The sequence below is a fragment of the Suncus etruscus genome, chromosome 11, assembly GCF_024139225.1.
Source record: "Suncus etruscus isolate mSunEtr1 chromosome 11, mSunEtr1.pri.cur, whole genome shotgun sequence".
In the NCBI taxonomy this organism is placed as follows: domain Eukaryota; kingdom Metazoa; phylum Chordata; class Mammalia; order Eulipotyphla; family Soricidae; genus Suncus; species Suncus etruscus.
Genome location: NC_064858.1, coordinates 93,182,989 through 93,206,575, shown reverse-complemented (window position 1 = coordinate 93,206,575; position 23,587 = coordinate 93,182,989). Strand labels below are relative to the sequence as shown.

General features: G+C 41.5%; 1 protein-coding gene across 1 annotated transcript; it reads left to right on the top strand.

The window, feature by feature from the left end:
* Positions 1–656: 656 nt before the first annotated feature.
* Positions 657–23,380, top strand: KICS2 (KICSTOR subunit 2). The gene is made up of 3 exons (XM_049782760.1): positions 657–954; positions 7,676–7,961; positions 21,983–23,380. Exons 1-3 carry the CDS (start codon positions 720–722, stop codon positions 22,797–22,799), a joined length of 1,338 nt encoding a protein of 445 aa, XP_049638717.1. The 5' UTR covers positions 657–719; the 3' UTR covers positions 22,800–23,380.
* Positions 23,381–23,587: the final 207 nt, after the last annotated feature.

Here is a 23,587-nt window from a genome sequence, read left to right as displayed (position 1 = left end):
GGGCGGGGCTACCCAGTTGACACTTCCCGCTGGCCGCCCGCTCCACGCCTCCCTTACTTGTCGGCTTCCCGCGCTATAAGTCCTTCTTAACCGGGGGAGGGGGCGGCGGGGTGCGGGAGAAGCGACAGGGGTAGCCCCGCCCTTAGCAACAGGCCCCGCCCACGACAACACGCCCCGCCCCTTGCGCCAGGCGGGGGCGCGTCCACGAGCCCTACCTGGCGTGAACGCCGGTGCCGGGCACGCGCACGCAAGCACGTACGTACGTACGGAGGCACGCAAGGGAACCCGGAAGTGCGCGTGTGAGGTGAAGCGAGGGGACTCCGCCAGCCACGTGGGTGGAGCTGGAGTTGGCGCGCCCCAGCTCGCCTGGGGGAGTCGATCCCGCTGGCCGCCCACTCCACTCCACGCTTCCGGCGCTAAGTCCTCCTCACCCGGGGTGGGGGCGGTGGGGTGCGGGAGAAGAGAAGAGACCCCGCAACAGTGGACGCCGCGGCCACCTAAGTGGCTCAGGACCTAGAGAGAGTGCGGGCGGTGGGGCGGGGGCAGGCCCCGCCCCTAGCGACAGGCCCGCCCATGACGACAAGCCACGCCCCTCGCACCGGGCACGCGCACGCACGTACGTAGGGAACCCGGAAGCGCGCGTGTGCGGAGGAGCATCCAGGCTAGCCAGCCAGCCAGCCAGCCACGTGGGTGGAGCCTGATCCGGCGCCCCAGCTCGCATGGGGGAGTCGATCCCGCTGGCCGCCCCGGTGCCCGTGGAGCAGGCGGTGCTGGAGACGTTCTTCTCTCACCTGGGCATCTTCTCCTACGACAAGGCCAAGGACAATGTGGAGAAGGAGCGCGAGGCCCACAGGAGCGCGGGGGGCAGCTGGCTGGCGCTGCTGGCGGCCTTGGCGCACCTGGCCGCGGCCGAGAAGGTCTATCACAGCCTCGCCTACCTGGGGCAGAAGCTAGGTACCTGCGCCCCGCACCCTGGGGCCCCCCAAAGGCCTGGGGCCTGGCTGCCCCGGCTCTGCGCCCTCCCACAGTCCTTCCCTGGCAGCAGCTTTTGGATTTTGTTTACATTTTACCCTCCCAAATCCCCGCCCACCGGCCTCTCTCTGCTGGGGGGTTGCTCTTGGCAGGGCAGGGCTGTACCCCCAAATCAAGGGGTGTGCCCATTTATATATATTTTTATTTTTCCAATGCATGGATATCTGCCCAAGATGAGAAGTTAGAAAAAACTTTTATTATGTGCTCTTTTTTATTTTTTTAGCCAGTGACACTGAGGTCAGAGGTCAGAGGAGCTAAAATTTAGGGGTTGGAATCTAATTAACATTTATCCACACTTCTTGCTGGCCTCTGATCCCTTTTAGGTCCAGGCACCCCCCCGCCCCGCCCCCAGACTGATGGATGGAGGTTTGCCCGCCAGGAATAAATATTTAATGAAGAAGTGAATGGAATGAGGACTGGGGGCAGGCCGAGCAAAAAAGGGCCTGACACACTAGCCAACTAGCTTTAAGGGGAAATGAGTCCCCCCCACACACTGTTAATCTCATGATAAATCTTGCCCCCCCCCCAAAGAAGATGTAATGTGGATGCACTTGATTTTCAGTAGTAGAAGTCTGTGAATGAATAGATTGGAAGGAAATCATATATGTGAGTGCCAAGGGCTATGTATAGCAATAATAAAAGTTATTCGTCCCCAGGCTTTTTAAATTTAAGTTTTAGTGCTTGGGTCTGTTATAGGAATATTCTCAGAGGGGCCAGAGCGGTATGAATGGAGCACCCATATGTTCCAAAAATAGGGAATGGAAATGTAAAATGGAAAGAGTTTCCATTTTAATCTTGCTCCTTTTATTGCTTTAAAGTGACCGTGTCCGCCTTGTAGTAAATCAGAGGTAGGGCTTTCGGAGTTCACTTTCAGAGTTCTGCTTTAGCTATTGGAATAACTTGTTAGTATGTTAACTTAGTGGCAGAAACTAGGCAGGTAGTTTAACCCGCCTTTTGAACTGTCAGGTTTTGTTTGTGTCCACATGATTTATTTAACTTTGTGCCAGTACTGAAATTTATGTCTACCAGACAGACATGTAGGTATATGAAAGTGGCTGTAAAGTTGAAGATTGGTAATATTTGGATAGTTTTTAGTTCTTTTTAGGTCCCCCTCCATCTGGACGATTAGTGATTGACCAATGTCTTGATTTTTTTGTATGTTTTAATGCATTTGTGAACGTTTGATGAACGCTGAAAAATATGTGTGTATTGTACATATATGTGTAATTTTACATATGATCTGAGGTGATTCCATTGAATTTTCCACAGTCCATTTATAGAACCCAGCTAGAAAAATCTGTTCTTCCAGTTAAAGTTGTATGTGTTGGGTTTTCGAAGAACTGCATTGTGTGTAAGAACATATGTAAGATCTTCCTTGTCTCTGACTTGATTCTGCAAAGTGACCCTTTTGTAAAATTCATTCTGCCTGAATCCTAGCTTTTGTCTGGAATGGAAACCCACAGTCTACAATACTCAGGCCAGAGCCTTTAAACTGATTCAGGGCATAATTTACCAGATCTGGTGATCACTTGAGATTTGGTGATCACTGGTGATCACTGGGAAGTGGTCAGATAATCACTTCAGTTTTCTGAAAATGGCATGTTTAATATCAATACCTTTTAACTTATTCACATGTACAGAAAATAAATCTTAATTAAAATATCTGCAAACACTTTTTTAGTACATATGTACTACCAGTATTTGCAGTATGATTAATTATTGGCTTTTGGGCCACACACAGTGATATTCCGATTACTCTTGATAACTCTGCTCAGAGATAACTCCTGTACAGTACTCAGGTACCATATGTAGTACCAGCGATGGAATGAAGGTGAACTGCATGTGAGGCCTTACCTCTGTACCTCTGGCCCCTATACTTTTTTAAATTTTAGAGATGGGAGTTTGGGCCAGATCCAGTAGTGCTCCATGTTTATTTGTGGCTCTGCTCTGGATCACTCTTGGTAATGCTTAGAGGACCATATGCATGCTGTGCTGGGTATTGATTATGGATCAATCTTGGCAAGGCAAGCTCTTTGCATTCTGTGTGATCTTTCTGACCTCAGGTTCACCCTGCTGACTTTCTGTTTTCTTAAAAGTTCAGAGAAAAATTTTGTATTGCTTTCTAGAACATCCCTGTGTTCTTCAAATACATTGCTAATATCAGGGTAAATATGGTTTTCTTTAAAAAGCAAAAGAAACAGTTTAAACTTTTAGTGGTTCATAATGTGAGTCTTTCTCTCCCTTTCTATTTTTTGGGACTCTCCTCAATGTGCTAGGGATTGTTCTTGTTCTTGGTGATGCTTGGGAGACGATCTGGTTCTGGGGATTGAACTCAGACCTCCGGTTTGCAAAGTATGCTTACCATACTGGTAAGCTGGTTGAGCTATTTCTCCAAACTAAAAGTGAGTCTTTTATCTCACTTTTTTGTTGTTGATACCCTTAGCAGTAAATCCTGGTGATGGTTACAAGTCTGGGTCTTTAGAGAAGGAAAGCCTGCAGTGAACTTTCTGTTTCTGTCCTGGCTCAGTTTCTCGGAGAGATTATTGTTTGGGGTAGGATCAGTGATTGAAGTATGCTCAGTCTCTTGTGGCTTTGAAGTCATACTCATCACCCCTTTGTTTCATTATTAGATAGCATCCTCAACATCCAGTTTCTGGAAGGTAGCATGATAGAAAATAACTTGAGATCTGATGCTTAAAAATTAAGTTTAGCTGGGCTGGAGCGGTAGCACAGAGGGCAGGGTGTTTACCTTGCAAGCAGTCAAATAGGGTTCGATCCTGGCATCCTCTATGGTCCCCATTCTCACCCCACCCAACCTCCAGCCTGCCAAGTATAATTTCTGAGCAGCAGAGCCAGGAGTAAACTCTGAGTACCACCGGGTGTGGTCCAAAAACAAACAAACAAAAATGATCTTTGACAAGAAATTGTAGAATAAAACACTCAATTAGATGTTTTGCATCCCTTTAATGTGCTTGTTACTTGAAATGATGTGAGGTTGTTGAAATCTTGGAAATAATGAGCTTTCATAAATAGAACCTTCTGGAAACAATGAAAAACAAACATATTTTGTAAATTAAAAGCAAAAAAGAAGTTACAGAAGCTTGGTGTCTGATTTCTTGTTTTTCAAAAGGCAGGCAGACCAGGCCCTGATGGATGGTTCCTGAGCTTAGAGTAGAGACCACTTTTAAAGAAGTGAGTTGGTGGTCCTTTTAGTGTCATTTTACTTAGCTTCACAAACTAAGGTTTGATTCTTTTTTGTTTTTGTTTTTGTTTTTTCGGGCTACACCCGTTTGATGCTCAGGGGTTACTCCTGGCTAAGCGCTCAGAAATTGCTCCTGGCTTGGGGGAACCATATGGGACGCCAGAACCACTGTCCTTCCTTGGCTAGCGCTTGCAAGGCAGACACTTTACTTCTAGCGCCACCTTCCCAGCCCCTAAGGTTTGATTCTTATTGATAAATTTTTAAAGGTATTCTTTGTGTTTATGTTGTTTTATTAGCTCCTTTAGGGAAGTGTAATCTCACGGAACAACTATCCCCTTTTCCACTCAGGAAACATTTTCTCTGGGACCACCCTGCCAGTTAATGGAAGGTCATACCCCCCTGCCTCCCTTCTTCTGTCCATAAAATAGAAAGCTGTTCTTTGACAGTTTTTGAAACCCAATTTCAGAACCTGGATTGGTACTGTCAGGAGTTTGCTTCTATACAATTACAAGGGAAAGAAATCTGTATTATTGAAGCTGTACTTTGTTGTAGGGAAATTGCACTTCAAATATTGTTTTGTTTTTTTTTAAAGCTTCTCTGTTATTAAATTTTTCTCTGTTATTTTATTTTAAAAAAGAACAATTCAAAGTGCCCCAGAATTTTAATTACTCAATTTTGGAGTTGAGATTTGAAAGCACGTCAGACATTACAAAGCTTTCAATTCTTTCTCTTTTTTTTTAAAGAACAGTATCAAGGATTGGATTCAGAGCTTCATACCTTAAGTGATACCTGTAATTGCATCTTTCCCTAAGTCATGTGTTTGGGTAGTTTTTTTTTTTTTTAGAAAACATTTTAAAAAAAGTATTTAGTCAGACCATCTAGGTGCAGTATTTCCCAAAATGGGGATGCCAACCCTGGGTCTGCTGGAATGACTTAGGAGTGCTATAATAGTTTCCTGTTGCTATTAGGGATACCATTGTTTGCTTAAAGAAAGCAAATTTTCAGGGGACACAATTATATTTTTAACTGAAAAGAAGGGTAGTAGGTCAAATAAGTTCGGAACTTTTGGTCTAGGCCAGGGATCTCAAACTCAATTTACCTGGGGGCCGCAGGAGGCAAATTCGGGGTGATCCTTGAGTGCAAAGTCAGTAGTAAGCCTTGAACATTGGGGGGGTGTGACCCAAACAACTAAAACAAAACAAAACAAAACAAGATTCCTCTAGGTCAGGGCCACAAAATGTTGTACTGAGGGCCGCAAATGGCCCGCGGGCCGCAAGTTTGAGACCCCTGGTCTAGGCTATACCAAGATGTAGGACTTTATTCTAATACAAGGAAACCAAGGCTTTATTGTCCAATCATTGCTACAATATGGAAAGTTCTCGTTACATTGGGGCAAGGTAGCCACCCTCATAGTAAAGGATAGAAAATTAATTATTTGAAACACAAACTGGGTAATGAATTGAAAATGATTATAAAATTACTCATTCACTAAGAAGATACTTTGCAAGAGCCTAAATGTTCTCCCCTACCTGATAATTTTCAATAGTAATAAATCAACTCATTAAAGTATTATATATATCAATAGAAAATTTATCATTCATTTCTGAGAGCTTTATATATTCTTTTTTTTTTTGTTTTTTTGTTTTTGTTTTTTTTTTTCGGGCTACACCCGTTTGATGCTCAGGAATTACTCCTGGCTAAGCGCTCAGAAATTGCCCCTGGCTTGAGGGGACCATATGGGACGCGGGGTGGGGGTGGGGGAATCGACCCTTGGTCCTTCCTTGGCTAGTGCTTGCAAGGCAAACACCTTACCTCTAGCGCCACCTCACCAGCCCCGCTTTATATATTCTTAAGAATTATTTTATTAACCTGTCGTGGCTTTTCACTTATATCTTGCCTTTGAACCTTGTGGGGTACAGAATCACTTAAGAAAACACACATACATATCCAATGCCAAAGAGATAGTATAGTGGGCAGGGTGCCTTTCTTGCATGCTGACTGACCTGGCTTCAGGTAAGGGATCCTCAGCATCCCTTATGGTCCCCTAAGTCTGCCATAAGTGATCCTTGACTTCAGAGCCAGGGTAAGTACTGATCACTGCCAGGTGTTCCCCCTAAACTCCAAAAGGAAGGGGCTGGAGAGATTGTACAGTGGGTAAGGTGCTTGCCTTTCACGTGACTGACCGAAGTTTAATCCCTAGTACCCTATCTGGTCCCTAAGCTTGCCAAAAGTGATCCCTGAGCACACAGCCAGGAGTTTGTCCTGAGCTCTGCCATTTGTAACCCTCCAAAAGAAAACACTGTTGGCTTTGTGATTATTAGAAATACAGTCGATCGAGTATTAATATAGAGGCAAGGAAATAAATATGTCAATTTGTCCTTTTGGACTAGGGGGAAAACTATTCTTTGGGTCTTATTTTGCTGGTTTTCCTTTGGAATTACTGAGTTACAGCAGAAGTTATTTATAATTTCTTCCTGCTCTTAGTAATTCATGGGGTGGTTCTTATATGAAAAATAGATGCATTTGTCTTCATTTTCTGATATGGTTTGAAAGTCAGGATTCCACAGAAATAACTAAATTCTAAGCAGAATTTATTCTGTTCCTTCTAATTTACTAGGAACAAAAGAATGGAGTTATATTGAAAGTATTTTGTCTTTAATAGGAAGGAGGACGTTTTGAATTCAGGCTGATGCCATTTGTTAGGTTAATTCCTGGAAACAAATATGGATTCTCAGTAAAGTACTTAGAATACTATTAGCACAGTGGCAAGAAAATTGTGTTACAGGTCCATTGCTGCACTAAGTAATTGCGCAAAGTAATCATGGAACTTCTCAGGGAAATTATTAGTAACTATTGTGTATTTAAACATTTCCATGGGATTATTATATTACTGACCCTACCCTGAATGGTGATTGTGCCCTACCCTAGGGTGTGACCTGGCATTCTGCTCCCACCCTAGGGTGGTACCTGATTCTGCTCCCACCATTGGGTAGTACCTGATTCTGGGGCATAAAAGCAAGGGTCTGTGGAAGGTGAGGGGCTTTTTTCCTGGGGCTGATTCTGGGGCTTTTTGGCTTCGGCCTCTTCCACAGAATAAAGAGCTGTTTTCTTAGGAAGCCTGACTGCCTGTTGGCTTTCTTTCCGCTGCATTCACCTCAGAACCGCCGGCTGAACAGGGTAACAGACACTTGGTCCGAGCTGGAGGAGAAAGGCCTCATCCTCCATCCCTCCATCCCATCAGTCAACCTCATCAGGGGCTGATTTGCAATAGTAACAAAATAAACTAAATGCCTAATCACTGACCTCAGAGAATCTGGCTGTTGGAAATTTATCGAGCTCAGCAGATTCAGGTTCTTTCCTTTTGGGCAGGAGGTGGGCACATTCTTATAGTTTGAGCTTCTCTTCCTCACTGACCTCATGCCTGTGTCATTTGCCTGCCAGGGGGCCAGTCGTTCTTCAGCCGGAAGGATTCCATCCGCACTATCTACACTTCCCTCCAAAATGAGCTGAAGAAGGTGGTGACTGGCCGGACTGTGCTGGGTGGTGCTGTTCCTCACGTGGAAGAACTGCTGTCCCACCTGTCGGAGCAGCTCTGCTTCTTTGTTCAGGCCCGGATGGAGATTGCCGACTTCTATGAAAAGATGTATGCCCTCAGCACCCAGAAGTTCATCAATGCGGAAGAGCTTGTTGGCCTTTTGGATACCATTCTCAAGAAATACAGTGCCAGGTTGGTGTAGACGAGGAGGGTGGGAGATCAGGAGAGTGGGAGAGGCAGTCTCACGCTCACTTTCTGTCTTTCCCCACACTCTTCTTTTAGGGCCGAAGCCATGCCTGTTGAGACTTAGGGGCTGGTGGTACTGTGGGGAGAGTAGAGAAATGGGGGGGGGCATGTACCATCAGGGCTTAACTTCAGGACCCTCTACCACTAGAGCCGCTTGTCCATCCCCTCCCCACATGCTCATGAAAATTCGTGATGAACTAATTAGAGAAATAGCTGTCTTAGTCTTAATGTGTATTAATTTACCAACAGGTATTTATTAATCCCCTTCTTTGGATTTATAACACTCAATAGATACTTCTCTAAGCAATAGTGAAGATTGATGTAGTCCTTAACAGATATATTCTAGCTGATTTTGCAATTTTTCCAATTTGAACAAAACAGTTCCCCCACAACATCAAGAGAAGGGCTAATAATAAAACGTTGAGGCCTGGGATGTGGCTCAAGAAGAGGAGAATTTGCTGAATTCCACTGGTATTGACTTAGTGGCCCTGAACATCATGACCCTAAATGTTTCTGGGAGTGCCCCCCCCAAAAAAGAAAAACAATAATGACTTTTTTTTTTGTGTGCCATACTGGCACTACTCAGGGCTTACCCACTTCTGGCTTTGTGCTTAGAAATCATTCTTGGTAGGGGTTTGGGCACCATATGTGGTTCTATAAATCAAACACGGATCAGCTGTTTGCAAGACAGTGTGCCTGACCACTGGTCCCTCATTCTGTATTTTTTATATTTATAATATAAAGTGTTTAGACTATTATTGGGTAGGCATTACATTTACATGGTTCAGATTTATAATGTGCAAACAAATTGAGCCACTTAATTCCCTTCTAGGGAGGCAGTCAATTTTAACAAATCCTATCATTACCAAGAGATCATTGTTTTACTTATACATTTTTTAAAAACAAATATAAGTTGGTCCAATGGTTGTGAGTTATTGTTAAGCTGTTTAAAAACAAATATATATTTACAGATTTTCCATGGAGATGGTCTTCTTTTTTTTATGTTTAATTATTGTATATTTTCTTTTAAAAAATCAATTTGTTTCAGAGCCACCTGCTATGATACTCAGGTGCTATTTCTGACACAGTGCGGGGTTGAGAGTAGGGAATGGATTTTTCTCTGGTGGTATTTGGGGAGCTGTGTAATCCTCTCCTCTAACTGAATTCCCTGCTCTTTGTGGCAAGCTTCCCACTATGGACCAGTCTGGCCCTTGCCTCTATTATCTTTGGGCATTATTACCATGCTATCTTCTTTTTTTTTTTTAATATCCCACAAATGAGTGTGATCATTCTCTGTCTGTCCTTCTACCTCTGATTTATTTTGCTCAGAATAATGCTCACCATATCCACCATGTATAAGAAAATATCACAACTTTATTTTTTTCATAATAGCTGTGTAGTATTCCATTGTGTAGATACATCACAGTTTCTTTATCCACACATCTGTTTTTGGCACTTGGGTTGTTTCCAGGTATTGGCTATTGTGAACAGTGCTGTGACAAACATAGGAATGCAGATGCCTAGATGCCTTTTCTTTTCTGCATTGTCATTGTGTTTTGGGGCCCCTAGGAGTAGTATTGCTGGGAGCTCAGTTTCTAGTTTGTTTTTTTTTTGGCTGATTTAGAGGCATTTTATTTATTTATTTTTATTTTTAATTATGAGAACAAAGATGCAAAGAAAGAGGACAAGGTAAAGTTACAGTGGAAGGACAATCACCCATAACATAATTCTCAGAAGAAGTCCCCTTGCTGATATCTTAACTTTGAACTTTCAGCCAAAGAACATTAAGATAAATAAAACAGAATCCATGTATAATTACTTTGTCCCTCAAGTCCCCAGATTGTAACACATTATAATATTTCTTAACAGCACACAAGGCAATCTAAAGCCATAAAACTTATGTAACTCCTTAAACATTAGAGGCATAGTATTTTTTACATTTCCATGTACATGCATATTAGCTTAAGTTAACCTCAAATTTTAAGTGGTTTTTTTTTAAGGATTAGAGTCAAAGGAGCACAGTAAAAACGGTGTTAGAGTGGCAATCGTTGTTTGCATAGGCCCACCAAAATATGAGGGGAATGGAAAGGAATAACCTTGGCCTAAATACGAAGAGACCCGACCCCTGAAGTTTCCTGGCATAAGACCAACTCTAGGCTCCAGGCAAGCTAGATGGTCCAATCCAAGACATTGTCTGTAGTGCCAACACATTTTTTTTTTCCACACAGTCTGTGTTGTTGGTATCATGTTTCTGTATAAAATATCCTGGAATCTGCATATCCTACATTGAAGTCAGGATGTGGAGCGTCCTCTTGTTTCACCTCACCATTAAAGGGCAATGCAGAGAGCCCTGTCCTGTAAGCAGGTCGTTGTTGTTGTTAAGTCTTCTCAGTGTTAAGGGAAGTCTCTTTTGAGCAGGTCGATGTCTGAGCAGTGGTAGGGTCTTCCATGGTAGAGGATTGCTTCCATGGTAGAGGATTGCTTCCAGGTGATGTTATAGACAAACCTGGATGTTTCGTGGATGGCTTCCCTGGTTTAGGGGTGAATGGAAAATGCCCTTTCTTCTGAGGCCTGTGCCAGGTCATTATGTCAATGCTCAGGGTGTAAGGTCCCTTTGCACTACAAGATTTGTGTGTTCCAATCTCTATTAGATAGGATCTTATTTGTATGTATAGTATTTTCCTATTTTTTTTTTTTTTTTTTTTTTTTTTTGGTTTTTGGGCCACACCCGTTTGACGCTCAGGGGTTACTCCTGACTATGTGCTCAGAAATCGCCCCTGGCTTGGGGGAACCATATGGGACGCCGGGGGATCGAACCGCTGTCCGTTCCTTGGCTAGCGCTTGTAAGGCAGGCACCTTACCTCCAGCGCCACTGCCCGGCCCCGTATTTTCCTATTTTAATTAATGTGCCTATGCAAAAAAGGAGCAATGCCATGTGTCGTTATTGGCGCATATGGGGGCCATAAGAACAAGTCCAACAATCCCCATGACATGATTCAATCATAAGCATTAAACTGGGGACTCTTTCAACAAAATTCCTTGTTGAACAGCTCATAAAGAGAAGATAAAAAGTGGTTAGAATCGTCACTGTATAAGAGAATATTTAGTAAGATTTATAGCTGTCAGAGAAAAACACAAAATATTCGAAAAAATACATGTCCATTGTATGTCTTTTGAAACAGTTTGGGGTTGTCACACACAATGCACGGCTTTGGTCTGTGTTTAGGATTGTGCAGTACTAAAGTTAAAAAGAGTAATGTGGGTTATTGATGTTTGGGGGGGTGAAAGAGTTAAGGAGTAAAAATGAGCTTTGTAGGGGTGTGGGAAAGGGCATAATACAAAATGGACATTCTGGATACGCAAAACAAACATAAAGATAAGGGATACTCTTAATAGATGCAGTGCGCGCGGGGCGCGGTTTTCAATATGTGTGGACTAGTCAGAAATTGTCAGTGACGAACTTAGCGCAACCGAGCAAGTCTCAGCACACCCCAAGTTAAGACCCACCATTTCTGGCCTCCTGGGCTGGAACCCCAGAAGGCCTGGAGGCCAGGGGCAGAAGAGGGGAAGGCTGGGGCCTATCAAGGCTCCCAGCGTGCCCAAGTTAGGGAGAAGGCCTTCCAGATGGGGTCTCCCCAAACCCCATGTGGCTAGAGCTAGCCTCCAGCTCAAAAGAGGATGGATCCTTTTTTTTTTTTTTTAAGGAAAGTTCTTTTCCAAAAAGTGCAAGACCAGTCTACATTCACACCAACAGATTCATGCCAGGACTGGATTTTCTTTTTCTTGGTTACACGCACTGGTATTCATGGGTTACTCCTGGCTCTGTGATCAGAAATAGTTCCTGTCAAGCTCAAGGGATCATATGGGATGCCGCGATTTGTCCTGGGTCAGCTGCATGCAAGGCAAATGCCCTACCGCTGTTCTCTCTATCCTGGTCACTGTTTCCTTGAAGCTTCTTAGTTTAATGTAGTCCCATTTGTTTATCTTTGCTTCCACTAGCTTGGTCAGTGCTGTTTTATCCTTGAAGATGTCTTTAGCTTCAATGTAACAGAGAGTTGTGCCTATGTTTTATGTACCTTATGATTTCAGATCTGATATCAGGTTCTTCAATCCATTTTGATTTGATTTTTATGCATAGTGGTAAAAAAGATCCAAGTTCAGTTTTTTGCATGTAGTTGATCAGTTTTCCCAGCATCACTAATGGAAGAGGCTTTCTTTGCTCCATGTTGTATTTCTTGCTCCATTATCAGATTAATGGATTAAATTAATTATCTGATGGTTTGTCTCAGAATATTCAAGTCTGTTTAATTGATCTGAGGGTCTAAAGTCAGCAATAATTGATCCATTCTAGACAGCTTTAAAAAAATCTCTAATATGGGAGTAATACATCATTTTTGCTCTTTTATCATTTTTTATTCTGGGTGGATTTAGTCTAAATTCAGCAGTTCTTGAACTTGAGAGTCCCTTCTGGTAGAGCCCAGGGTACCAAGTAGTGTTAGGTATTAATATCAGGCTCCTTTTTGCAACACATATACTGCAATCCTTTCAGTTATATTCTAGCACTAATTATACCTTTATAGCTAGAATTTAAGAAAATTTTTTTTTTCGGGCCACACCCATTTGATGCTTAGGGGTTACTCCTGGCTAAGTGCTCAGAAATTGCCCCTGGCTTGGGGGAGACCATATGGGACGCCAGGGGATCGAACCGCGGTCCTGATTCTCGGCTAGCGCTTGCAAGGCAGACACCTTACCTCTAGTGCCACCTCGCCGGCCCCTTAAGAAATCATTTAAAATTGAAAGACAAAAGAATATTCTGTTTGTATTATAGTTTGCAATTTCTTCATTTGAATACTTTAAATGACAAAATTCTCTCTAAAGGCAGAACTATAATTTGTGTAAGCATTACTTCTTTTTTTTTTAGAAAAGGGTTTGGGATAATAACTGTTAATATGCCTAGATCATAACAACAAAGGTTCAGCATAAGGCCTTCTGTGATTTTGCCCCAGCCTACCATCTAATTCATCTAAGGTCCATGCATTGCTTTAAATTACAGCTACTTCTGATAAAAAAGAAGAAGCTTCAAAGAGATGTCTTTGAGAATTTTAAGCAATAACTAAATCACAGACCATATACAAAGTTGTATTTAACATTTCCTGCCATAGTTCTTATATGTTTTATTTTGCTTTGGTGAACTTTTCCTTCACCCCCTAAGGTCTGAGTTGGGAACTTTTTTTTTTTAATTTAACAAGAAAAAAGCATACAAATAAATGCATACATCTAATGGAATTTGTTTGTTTTGGGGCCACATGCAGTGGTCCTCAGGGGTTGCTCCTGACTCTGTGCTCAGAAATCACTCCTGGCAGGCTGGGGGATCAGTCTGGGATGCTGGTGATGGAACCCTATCAGCTGCATGCAAGGCAAGTGCCCTACCCTGCTGTCTCTCCAACCTTTAAATCAGGGATCCTCAAACTTTTTAAACAGGGGGCCAGTTCACTGTCCCTCAGACCATTGGAGGGTGTGACTATAGTAAGGACAAAACTTATGAATGAATTCTTTTTTTGTTGTTTTTGTTTTTGTTTTTTTGGTTTTTGGGCTACACCCGGTGATGCTCAGGGGTTACTCCTGGCTGTCTGCTCAGAAATAGCTCCTGGCAGGCACGGGGGACCATATGGGACACCGGGATTTGAACCAACCACCTTAGGTCCTGGATTGGCTGCTTGCAAGGCAAACACCGCTGTGCTATCTCTCCGGGCCCATGAATGAATTCTTATGCACACTGCATATATCTTATTTTGCAATGAAGAAACAAACAGATACAAACACAATATGTGGCCCGTGGGCCATAGTTTGAGGACTACTGCTTTAAATCTTTAAACCTTTAAACCTTTAAAGCCAAACCTGTAAATCTTTTTTGTATGTTTGTTTTGGGGCTATTTCAGCTGTGTTCAGGATTTATTCATGGGTTTATACTCAGAGATTACCTCTAGCTTGAGGCGCCAGTGATTGAATCTCGGTCAGGCTGCATACGAGGTAAATGTTCTATCCACTGTACTTTCTCTCCAGCCCTCCTTATGTGAATATTAAATGATATGGGAGTCTTCTTCATAGGGAAGTGAAAACCCCAAGAAGTGGTTACACAGGAGTGTTTCCATGATTGCTTTGATGAAGAGCCGAGAGTAGCAAAAATGTTCTGAATGCAGTTTTGTCTTTCTATCATGATTTTAGCTATTGCCACAACAATCTAGAACAAATTATTTCCCAAATTTGCACTTTTATCTTCGTAGCCGTACTGGGTTTTGTCTGTTGTGTGTTGGATTATTGGGGCTGGAACTTAGATGCCCAATACTTTTTTTTCCCCCCTGGGTTTGGCCTTTTATTGTGAGTTTTGCTTTTTTGTTTGTTAGGTTTGGGGCCCAAACCTGGTGGTGCCGAAGACTTATCTTAGCTGTGTGCTTGGGAATCACTCCTGGTGGTTCTTGACTGTAGTGCCAGGGATAGTTTGTCCTGTCAGCAAAGCATGTGCTCAGCCCATAGTCTGGTCCCATCAGCCTGAGTTTTACTTTCCGTGTTAGTTTATTGCACTTGCTGAGCTTAAACTTAAATGGGAAACAACTACTCAATTGTATGGCCAAAAAGGGCGGGGAGGTGGCAAACAAATTAAACCAAAGTCTTTTAGTTTTGTTCTTATACATTTTTCTTAGTTGTTATATTCTTGAAGAGCCTGAGCTAACAACACAGAGACATTTTTTTTTTAGTTGTATTTTTGAAGATCCTGGGCCAATGAAGAGTTTGCCTAAATTATGAGCAGTAAACTCCTTGATGTCCTGACAGTAAGTTTTAATTTTGCCCACAGTGATCAGTGAATCCATTCTGGGCAGGATCTGGGGGAGTGAAGGGTTAAAAAAGTTTGGACAAAATCTCCTCAGGGAGTAGGGATTTTCTTTGATTATCTCTCTACATATTCTCTTGAGCATGAAGCTGCTGCTTCTGATGTTTCTGCTGCTATTGTTTACTCAAGTTTCTCATGTATCTGTTACATTTACTTACATCTTCACTCATATCATTCACTCTGTCCATCAGCAACTATAGATTTTCCCCCCAAATCATTGCTTGCTAGCAAGACTGAGCAATTCATGCTTATTTGCTACTGCCGACTTCTCAAGCTCTGGCATGACATTGATCAGATGCTAATTTTTAATTATAATTGGCACGTCTTCAAAAGTGATTCTTGCCCTTTTCAGTCTTCACGAGAAAAATCCTTTTAACTTGCCAGCTTTTATCAGTATAGAAGTTAGTCTGTATACCTTGAAAGAGAGACACAGGACAATATCTCTTTAAGTCAATGGAGTTCACACGGCCAAGGCTAGAGTCTAGGTATGAAATTAAAGTCCACTTCTGAGGGAAGAGCTACAGAGTCACATGACAATGATGACACAGGGTGACTCTAAGACTTGGTACCAAAATGTAAGCCCATGGCTAAATCCCACCCTTTTTAAGATGTATGGCTCAATAATTCAAATCTTGTTTCCTCTATAACATTTCTTCTACCAAAAGAAAACGTTCCTCTTCTAAATTTATTTCATCTGTATTCTTTCCGCCTTCTACCATGGAAAGTCCTGGAGTGCAAGCTTTTAGGTAATTAACCATTACCTTCCATGTAATTGATATCTAAAAATTAGTAAATAATCTATCTTTAAAAGAAGAGATTGTGGCTCTATTTTTTATTATAACAAAATATAGATAACATATAACAAAATTATTTTACAGTGTGTAGTTGTGTGGCATTTGATGAATTTATGTCGTTCTATTAAAATGTTTTGTGTATGGTATTGGGATTGAACCTAAGCCCTCATATATGCAAGGCATGGCTCTAGAACTGAGCTTTGTGAGTTTGTCTCACAGATTTTGTTTTCTTTTGTCTTTTCTGTTTTGATGGCGCTATACCTGGCAGTGCTCATGGGACCCTACTGTGCTGGAGTTTGGAACTAGAGCTTCTGCATGAAAATTTGTGCTCTAGACCTTTGAGTTCTCTTCTCTGCCCAAACTTTGTTCTTTAAAGAACCAATTTTCTTAGTAAATACTTGTCAATTTATCCTCTATCCAAACTCTTGGGAGCCTGCTCTGGTAGCTGAGGTGGATATTTTTGGATTGCAACAGTTTTAACTGATCCCCCTATAGTTTGTTGTGAATAGGTATATGGGGTGCATAGCAGAGTGAAAATGAGGAAACGATATATCAAAATGCTCATCTCACAATCTTGGCAGAATAACATTAACATGAATTTTCAGCTCTTCCTAAGGATGAAAAATAGCTTTGACATTCTCATTCATCCTAATAAATGTTTAGCATTTAAATACTAAGAGTCTGTGTTTATGGAAGAGCTTGTTCAGAATCCTTTCAGAAGGTTTGTACAGAGAATTTATGTTCATTCAAGAACAATGTTAGCTATAAATGATGATTCCTAATTGGGAGTAGAAAAATAACTTAAAATAATGGGTATTTGTGGTGTAATTTTCTCCAATCTCATGCCATTTTCTTACTGTTCTCAACCTTACTGTTTATGGCTTCATGGCAATTTTTTCTGAGACCTAATATTGAATAGAATTATATGATGCTTAATGTTCTTTAAGTATGAAGGAACTAAATAGGTAACATTTTGATAAAGTCACAATTTTGAGACATGCTTTGGGGTTATGTGTATATATTATAGCTTTTTATGATTCAAAAAATATAAAAATTAAGTGGGCACTAGTGAAGGAATTAGTGCTCATAGCACCTTTGGAGCTTAATCACGAATAACTTTATAACTTTAATTCACAGTGATTCAATAAATTATAATTAATACATTTATGTCCATAAATGTAAAGTCTGCCTTACTGCCACCACAGAAAAATATATTGTTTGAATCATCAAATTAGTTAATTGAATTAGTACATTAGCTGAAATATTTGGAGTGTGCTTTACTTTTCTTTTCTTTTTTTTGGTTTTTGGGCCACACCCGGTGATGCTCAGGGGTTACTCCTGGCTATGCGCTCAGAAGTTGCTCCTGGCTTGGGGGACCATATGGGACACCGGGGGATCGAACTGCAGTCCGTCCAAGGCTAGCGCAGGCAAGGCAGGCACCTTACCTCTAGCGCCACCGCCCGGCCCTGCTTTACTTTTCTTATTCTTGATTACATTATTAGCCTCAATTGGCCCCACCCAATTTTATCTTCCCTCTCTTGAGAGTGAAATGCTGATAATAGAAAATTGTTTATTGAAATGTTCACATGATAATTTTTGGGTTATGTAATACCTAACTCTGTATGTTCTTTCTTAATCATGATCCCTTTACTTATATTTTAAATGGATTTTTTTTTTAAAAAGCTGGAGCCATAGTACAGCCGGTAGTGTCCTTGCCTTGCACACACAACTGACACTGGCTTTATATCCAACATACCATATGGTCTCCCAAGCCTTTCCATGAATGATCCCTGACTGTAGAGCCAGGAGTAAGACTTGAGCACTGCCAGGTGTAGCCCAAAAACCAAGAAAAAAAGAAAAGCTACCAGGGACTAGAGTTATATTATAGTAGGTTGTGCTCCTGCCTTGTACATAGCCTACCTGGATTCAGCCCCCCTAGTAAGAGCTAGGAGGCCAGAGGGATAGCACAGCAGGGCAGAGTGATAGTAAAGCATTTGCTTTGCACGTGGCTGACCTGGGTTCGATTCCCTGCATCCCATATGGTCCCTTGAGCTTGCCAGGAGTAACTCCTGAGCACTGCCAAGTGTAATCCAAAAACAAAAATAATGTAACAGGCTGCTAGTGCCCAAGAGTAATGTGATAAATGGTGAAGTTCATCTCATCACTGATAGTACTGGGGTATATGGACTTATCCTCCTACTCCTCTTTTCTGGATATCATCCCCACACTGTCTTTTATTTTTCTTATAACCCACAGATGAGTGACATTATTCTATGTTTACCCCTCTTGCTGTGACTCATTTTGCTCAACATAATACTCTCCATGTCCATCCATGTATGTATAAGCTGATTTCATGATTTCATTTTTTTTCTAACAGCTGCATCATATTCCATTATGTAGATCTATGAGAGTTTATTTAGTCACTCATTCGTTGGGCACTTGGATTGCTTCCAGATTCTGGCTATTGTAAATAGTGCTGTGATGAACATAGGAGTGCAGAGGACATTTTTGTATTTTTTTGGGGGGAGGGGGACACCTGGTGACACTCAGGGATTACTCCTGCTCTTCACTCAGAAATTGCTCCTAGCTTGGGGGAACCATATGGGGCACCAGGGGATTGAACCTCGGGGGATCGAACTGCAGTCTGTCCTAGGCCTCCCACTTGCGCCACCGCTCCGGCCCCTTGTATAGTGTTTTGTACTCCTAGAGTATATCCCTAGGAGTGATACTGCTGGGTCATAAGGAAGCTCACTTTCCAGTTTTTTTAAGGAATATCCATATTGCTTTCCAGAAAGACTGGACTAGATGGCATTCCACAAGCAGTGAATAAGAATCTCTTTCTCCCCACATCCACGCCAGCATTGGTTGTTCTTAATCTTTGTGTTGTGTACCAGTCTCTGTGGTGTGAGATCGTAACTCATTGTTGTTTTGATTTATATTTCCCTGATGATTAGAGATGTGGAACACTCTTTTATGTGCTTTTTTTTTTTTTTTTTTTTTGCCATCTGTATTTTTTCTTTGAGGAAAGTCTGTTCATTTCTTCTCCCCATGTTTTGATAGGGTTGGATATTTTTTTCTTGTTCAGTTTTGCCAGTACCTTATATATAGATATTAGCCCTTTATCAGGTGGGTATTGGGTGAATAGTTACTGTGGGTAGCCTTTGTATCCTAGTTTATAGTTTCCTTTAAAATGTAAAAGCTTCTCAGTTTAATGTAGTCCCATTTGTTTATCTCTGCTTCCACTTGCTTGGACAGTGGTGTTTCCTCCTTGAAGATATCTTTAGTGTCAGTATCATGGAGGGTGTTGCCTATGTTTTTCTCTATATACCTTATGTTTTCAGGTTTGATATTAAGGTCTGTAATCCATATTGATTTGACCTTTGTGCATGGTGTTAAAGAGAGGTTCACTTTTTTGCATTTACTTGACCAGTTTTTCCAACACCACTTGTTGAACAGGCTTTCCTTGCTCCATCTTGTATTTGTTGCCTCTTTATCAAAGATTAATTGATTGTATATCTGGGGGTCAGTTTCAGAATACTCAAGTCTGTTCCATTGATTTGAGGATTTGCCAATACTTTATTTTATTTTTTTAAATTTTTTTATTGAGACCATTTTGAATTACAAGTAATTCACAGTTGTATTTAAAGCATATAGTGACAGTGAACTAGGGCCATTTACACCACCAGTGTTGACTTTTCTTCGTCATAGTTCCCAGCATGCATTCCATACCTCCACCCTTAGTCCCCTTGTTTACTTGTGTAATAGATCCATTTTGTGTTTAGCTTGTTATAGTTTGGGTCTCTTTATTCTACTGTCATTGACTTTGGCTTGAGTATTTAGATCTGACTTTTTTTTTTCCATTCAATGTTCCTGAGACCACTTCGCCCCTGGATCTCCTCCACTTTTTATTTTCTTTTCTAAATTTGTTGGAAGACATAGAAACATGAGGCAGAACAAAATGATTCAAGTCCCTTTTTTTCTTTTTATTTTTTTAATAATTTCTATTGTGAGCAATGTAATATTTAAGGTACATAGTATCATTGAATCAGGGGTATTCCCTTCAACTCTGTTCCCAGCATCTCCCTTCTCTGCCCCCAGACTGCTAGTATAACTGGTCCCCTCTTTGTATAGTTTGTTGAAGATCAGGTATTGATTCTGTTGTTGTTGACTTTGGGTTTGTATAAGTCTGATCATTTTTATTTTTACTTAATGTTCATATGACTGTTTGATTCTGGTACCATTCATTTTTTTACCTCAATTTATGAGGCAGAACAAGATGATTCAAATTATGTGGTTCTATTTGAAAAGAATAAAATAAAACCCAGAAGAAGTCCATTTAGAGGTTATAAATATCAACTTAAAACGAAAAAAAGGGGAAAAAAAAGAAAAACATAACCAAAAAAACCCAACACCAACAACAAAATAAACAAAGCAAAAAAAAGAAACAAAATCAAACAAAAGACCAAAACCAGCAACTACAAAAAAAGCACTTCAGTAACTAATACAACAACCAAACAATAACTAAAAGAGACAAAGAGAGAGAGAGAGAAAGAAAGAAAGAAAGAAAGAAAGAAAGAAAGAAAGAAAGAAAGAAAGAAAGAAAGAAAGAAAGAAAGAAAGAAAGAAAGAAAGAAAGAAAGAAAGAAAGAAAGAAAGAAGAAAGAGAGAAGAAAGGAAGGAAGGAAGGAAGGAAGGAAGGAAGGAAGGAAGGAAGGAAGGAAGGAAGGTAGGAAGGTAGGAAGGAAGGAAGGAAGGAAGGAAGGAAGGAAGGAAGGAAGGAAGGAAGGAAGGAAGGAAGGAAGGAAAGAAGGAAGAAGGAAGGAAGGAAGGAAATCTTGATTGATTGGTTGGTTGGTTTTTGGGCTACACCAGTGGTGCTCAGGGGTTACCCTTGGCTCTGCCCAGAAATCGACCCTGGCAGGCTGGGGGACCATATTGATTTGGGGAATCAAACCTGGTCCCTCCTGGGTCGGCCACATGCAAGGCAACTGCCCTACTGCTGTGCCATCATCTCTCCATCCCACATCAAGTTCTAAGGTTCTATAAATAAAATTAAAAGAAGAAAAAAGGGGGCAGATGTGGCAGGGTTTTTTTTGTTTTGTTTTGTTTTGTTTTTTGCTTTTGTTTTTGCATAGGCACAGTGAACCTTGGGGAAATTACAAAGAAAATTTCCTTAGCCTAAGAGATACAGGGTGTTTCCACCCATGAAGGATACTGTCACAAGCCCAACTACAGACTCTGGGCATGTTGTTTGTCAAAACCCAAGGTCTTTATGGTCCCAGAAAAAGTTCCGCTCAGTCACGGTTGTCAAAGTCAGTCTTCTGTAATTAGGAATCTTGTTTTTTTGCACAGATCCTAGGACAAAGCCTAGGATAAAGTCTTTCTTTATGGTCCCAGGAAAAGTTCTGCTTAGTCAGAAAACATTTTGTTTTTAACTGATAAATATGAAAGGAATTTGGGGAGCAGGATAGGATAAACGTTTTCTGGCAAATATAAATAGCTTTTGAAGGGATATAGTTATTATTTTTGTGTACTGTTTCCGATAAAGGCATATGTTCTATAGACTTCCCTTCTCCCTCATTTTTGTGGTGTGGCGAAGAATCAGAATCTTATTCAGCAGTGCTTTGGGGCTGTTCTGAGTTACTTCTGACAGAACTCAGGGGATCATGTAGTGTCAGGGGTCAGATTTGGGGTTCCTGCATGCAGAAACAGCTATTTGTGCTGTTTCCCTGGCTATGCTCTGTACTTACACTTTAAACAGGTTAATAGAAGTTCCAGAGTTACTGTGCAAGGTATGTAGACACTCAAGAGGTGTTTAGTGACTTTTTCTCTCCCTCTACCTCCTTAGGACTATAAGATGCCTTTTTATGATAAATCCTAGTCATAAAGATCCCATAATTAATCAAAGACATTAAGAACTATTCTGTTGTTTCAAAAAAAGGTAGCTGTCACACTTCCATCCACTCTCTTGCTCTCTTGCTCCCTTTCTCTTCTTTTTTTTGCTCTCCCTCTCTTCTCTTTTTCCTTTTCCCATTCCTTGCCTCATACTCTTTCCCTTATTTCTACATGCATCATTCTAAACAGTGGGATTATTTCAAAAAGCTTTTTTCAGTATATCAAGAGTCTTTGCATCTTTTCTTTTTCTGCCCCCAACTGTCCCATTATTTGTCTGCATGTCCATGTGTGTATATATTATATGTATGTGTGTGTGTGTGTGTGTGTGTACATGAGTGTGACTGAACTAACATTTCCAGTTATTCATCTTGATTTTCCTTTTGCTGTAGATTTCACCACCCCATCCTCAGTCCTTTGGAGAGCAGTTTCCAGCTGGAGGTTGATGTCCTGAGTCATCTGCTGAAGGCGCAGGCTCAGATCTCTGAGTGGAAGTTCCTTCCATCTCTGGTCAATTTGCACAGTGCTCACACCAAGCTCCAGACCTGGGGCCAGATCTTTGAAAAGCAGCGGGAAACAAAGAAACATCTGTTTGGAGGACAGTCTCAAAAAGCCGTGCAGCCCCCACACCTCTTCCTCTGGCTGATGAAACTCAAAAACATGCTTCTGGCCAAATTTAGTTTTTATTTCCACGAGGCACTGAGCCGACAGACAACGGCCTCGGAAATGAAAACCTTGACAGCAAAGGCCAATCCGGACCTTTTCGGAAAGATTTCCAGCTTCATCAGGAAATACGATGCTGCCAATGTGTCCTTAATCTTCGACAACAGAGGTTCCGAGAGCTTTCAGGGTCACGGCTACCATCACCCCCATTCTTACAGGGAGGCCCCGAAGGGTGTGGACCAGTATCCGGCTGTGGTGTCTCTGCCCAGTGACAGGCCCGTCATGCACTGGCCCAATGTCATCATGATCATGACTGACCGCACGTCTGACCTGAACAGCCTGGAGAAAGTGGTCCACTTCTATGACGACAAAGTCCAGAGCACCTACTTCCTCACCCGCCCAGAGCCACACTTTACCATCGTCGTCATTTTTGAATCCAAGAAATCCGAGCGAGACTCCCACTTTATCTCTTTCCTCAATGAGATCTCCATCGCCCTTAAGAACCCCAAAGTTTTTGCCAGTCTGAAACCAGGCTCCAAAGGTTAGCAGGTGGTGTGCGCGCCAAGTTTGCCAGACCAGTAACTGTATCCCTCATCACTCTAACCTTTTCCGGAGCTCACGGCTGGAGTTTCCATGTATTCTTCCTTCCTTCCAGGCCAGCAGGGAGGCAGATTCTCCCCAGCTTCACCACACACTTGGTGTGCAGTGAACTTGTCGTTTGAATTAAGTGTCCAAAGAGTAATCTGGAACGTGTGTCTCCTTGACCCAACAGAGCACCTTCAGTGTTTTCCATGATTTGTGTGAACTGAATATTTATTATCCTTTGGTTTTGCTTTTCAAATGTATATTTTATATGGCTTTAAACAGTGAGTTCTAACACAGTCCCTTCTTCCTGGATAAGTAATTGGGATGAGATATTAAACAGCCTTTTTGGGGGAAGTAAAGACTATATGTTTTCTATCTCAAACTAGCAATTCACTTTATGATTTGGTAGACAAATTAATCACTCTGATGCCAAAAATGAGGGTCTGGCTGAAGAATTTCTCTCAGTTTTCTGAAACTGAAGGTGAATCAGAGTGCTAACCTGGTTCCAGAAGGCCCTTGGAACATGTTTAATGACCTTGGATTCTTTTTTTTTTTTCCTTTTTGACCTTGGATTCTTTTGAGGGTGACCTACACACTACTGCATGTGTTGTTGCTTTTATGAAGTTTGGATTTTTCATTCTGTTTTGAAGTCAGCATAAGCCATTTGGGGGATTTCTCCAATCTTCAGCATATTATATGCTTGGCTTTCCATTATCACCTTATTGCTGAAATGTATTTCATGTTTGGCT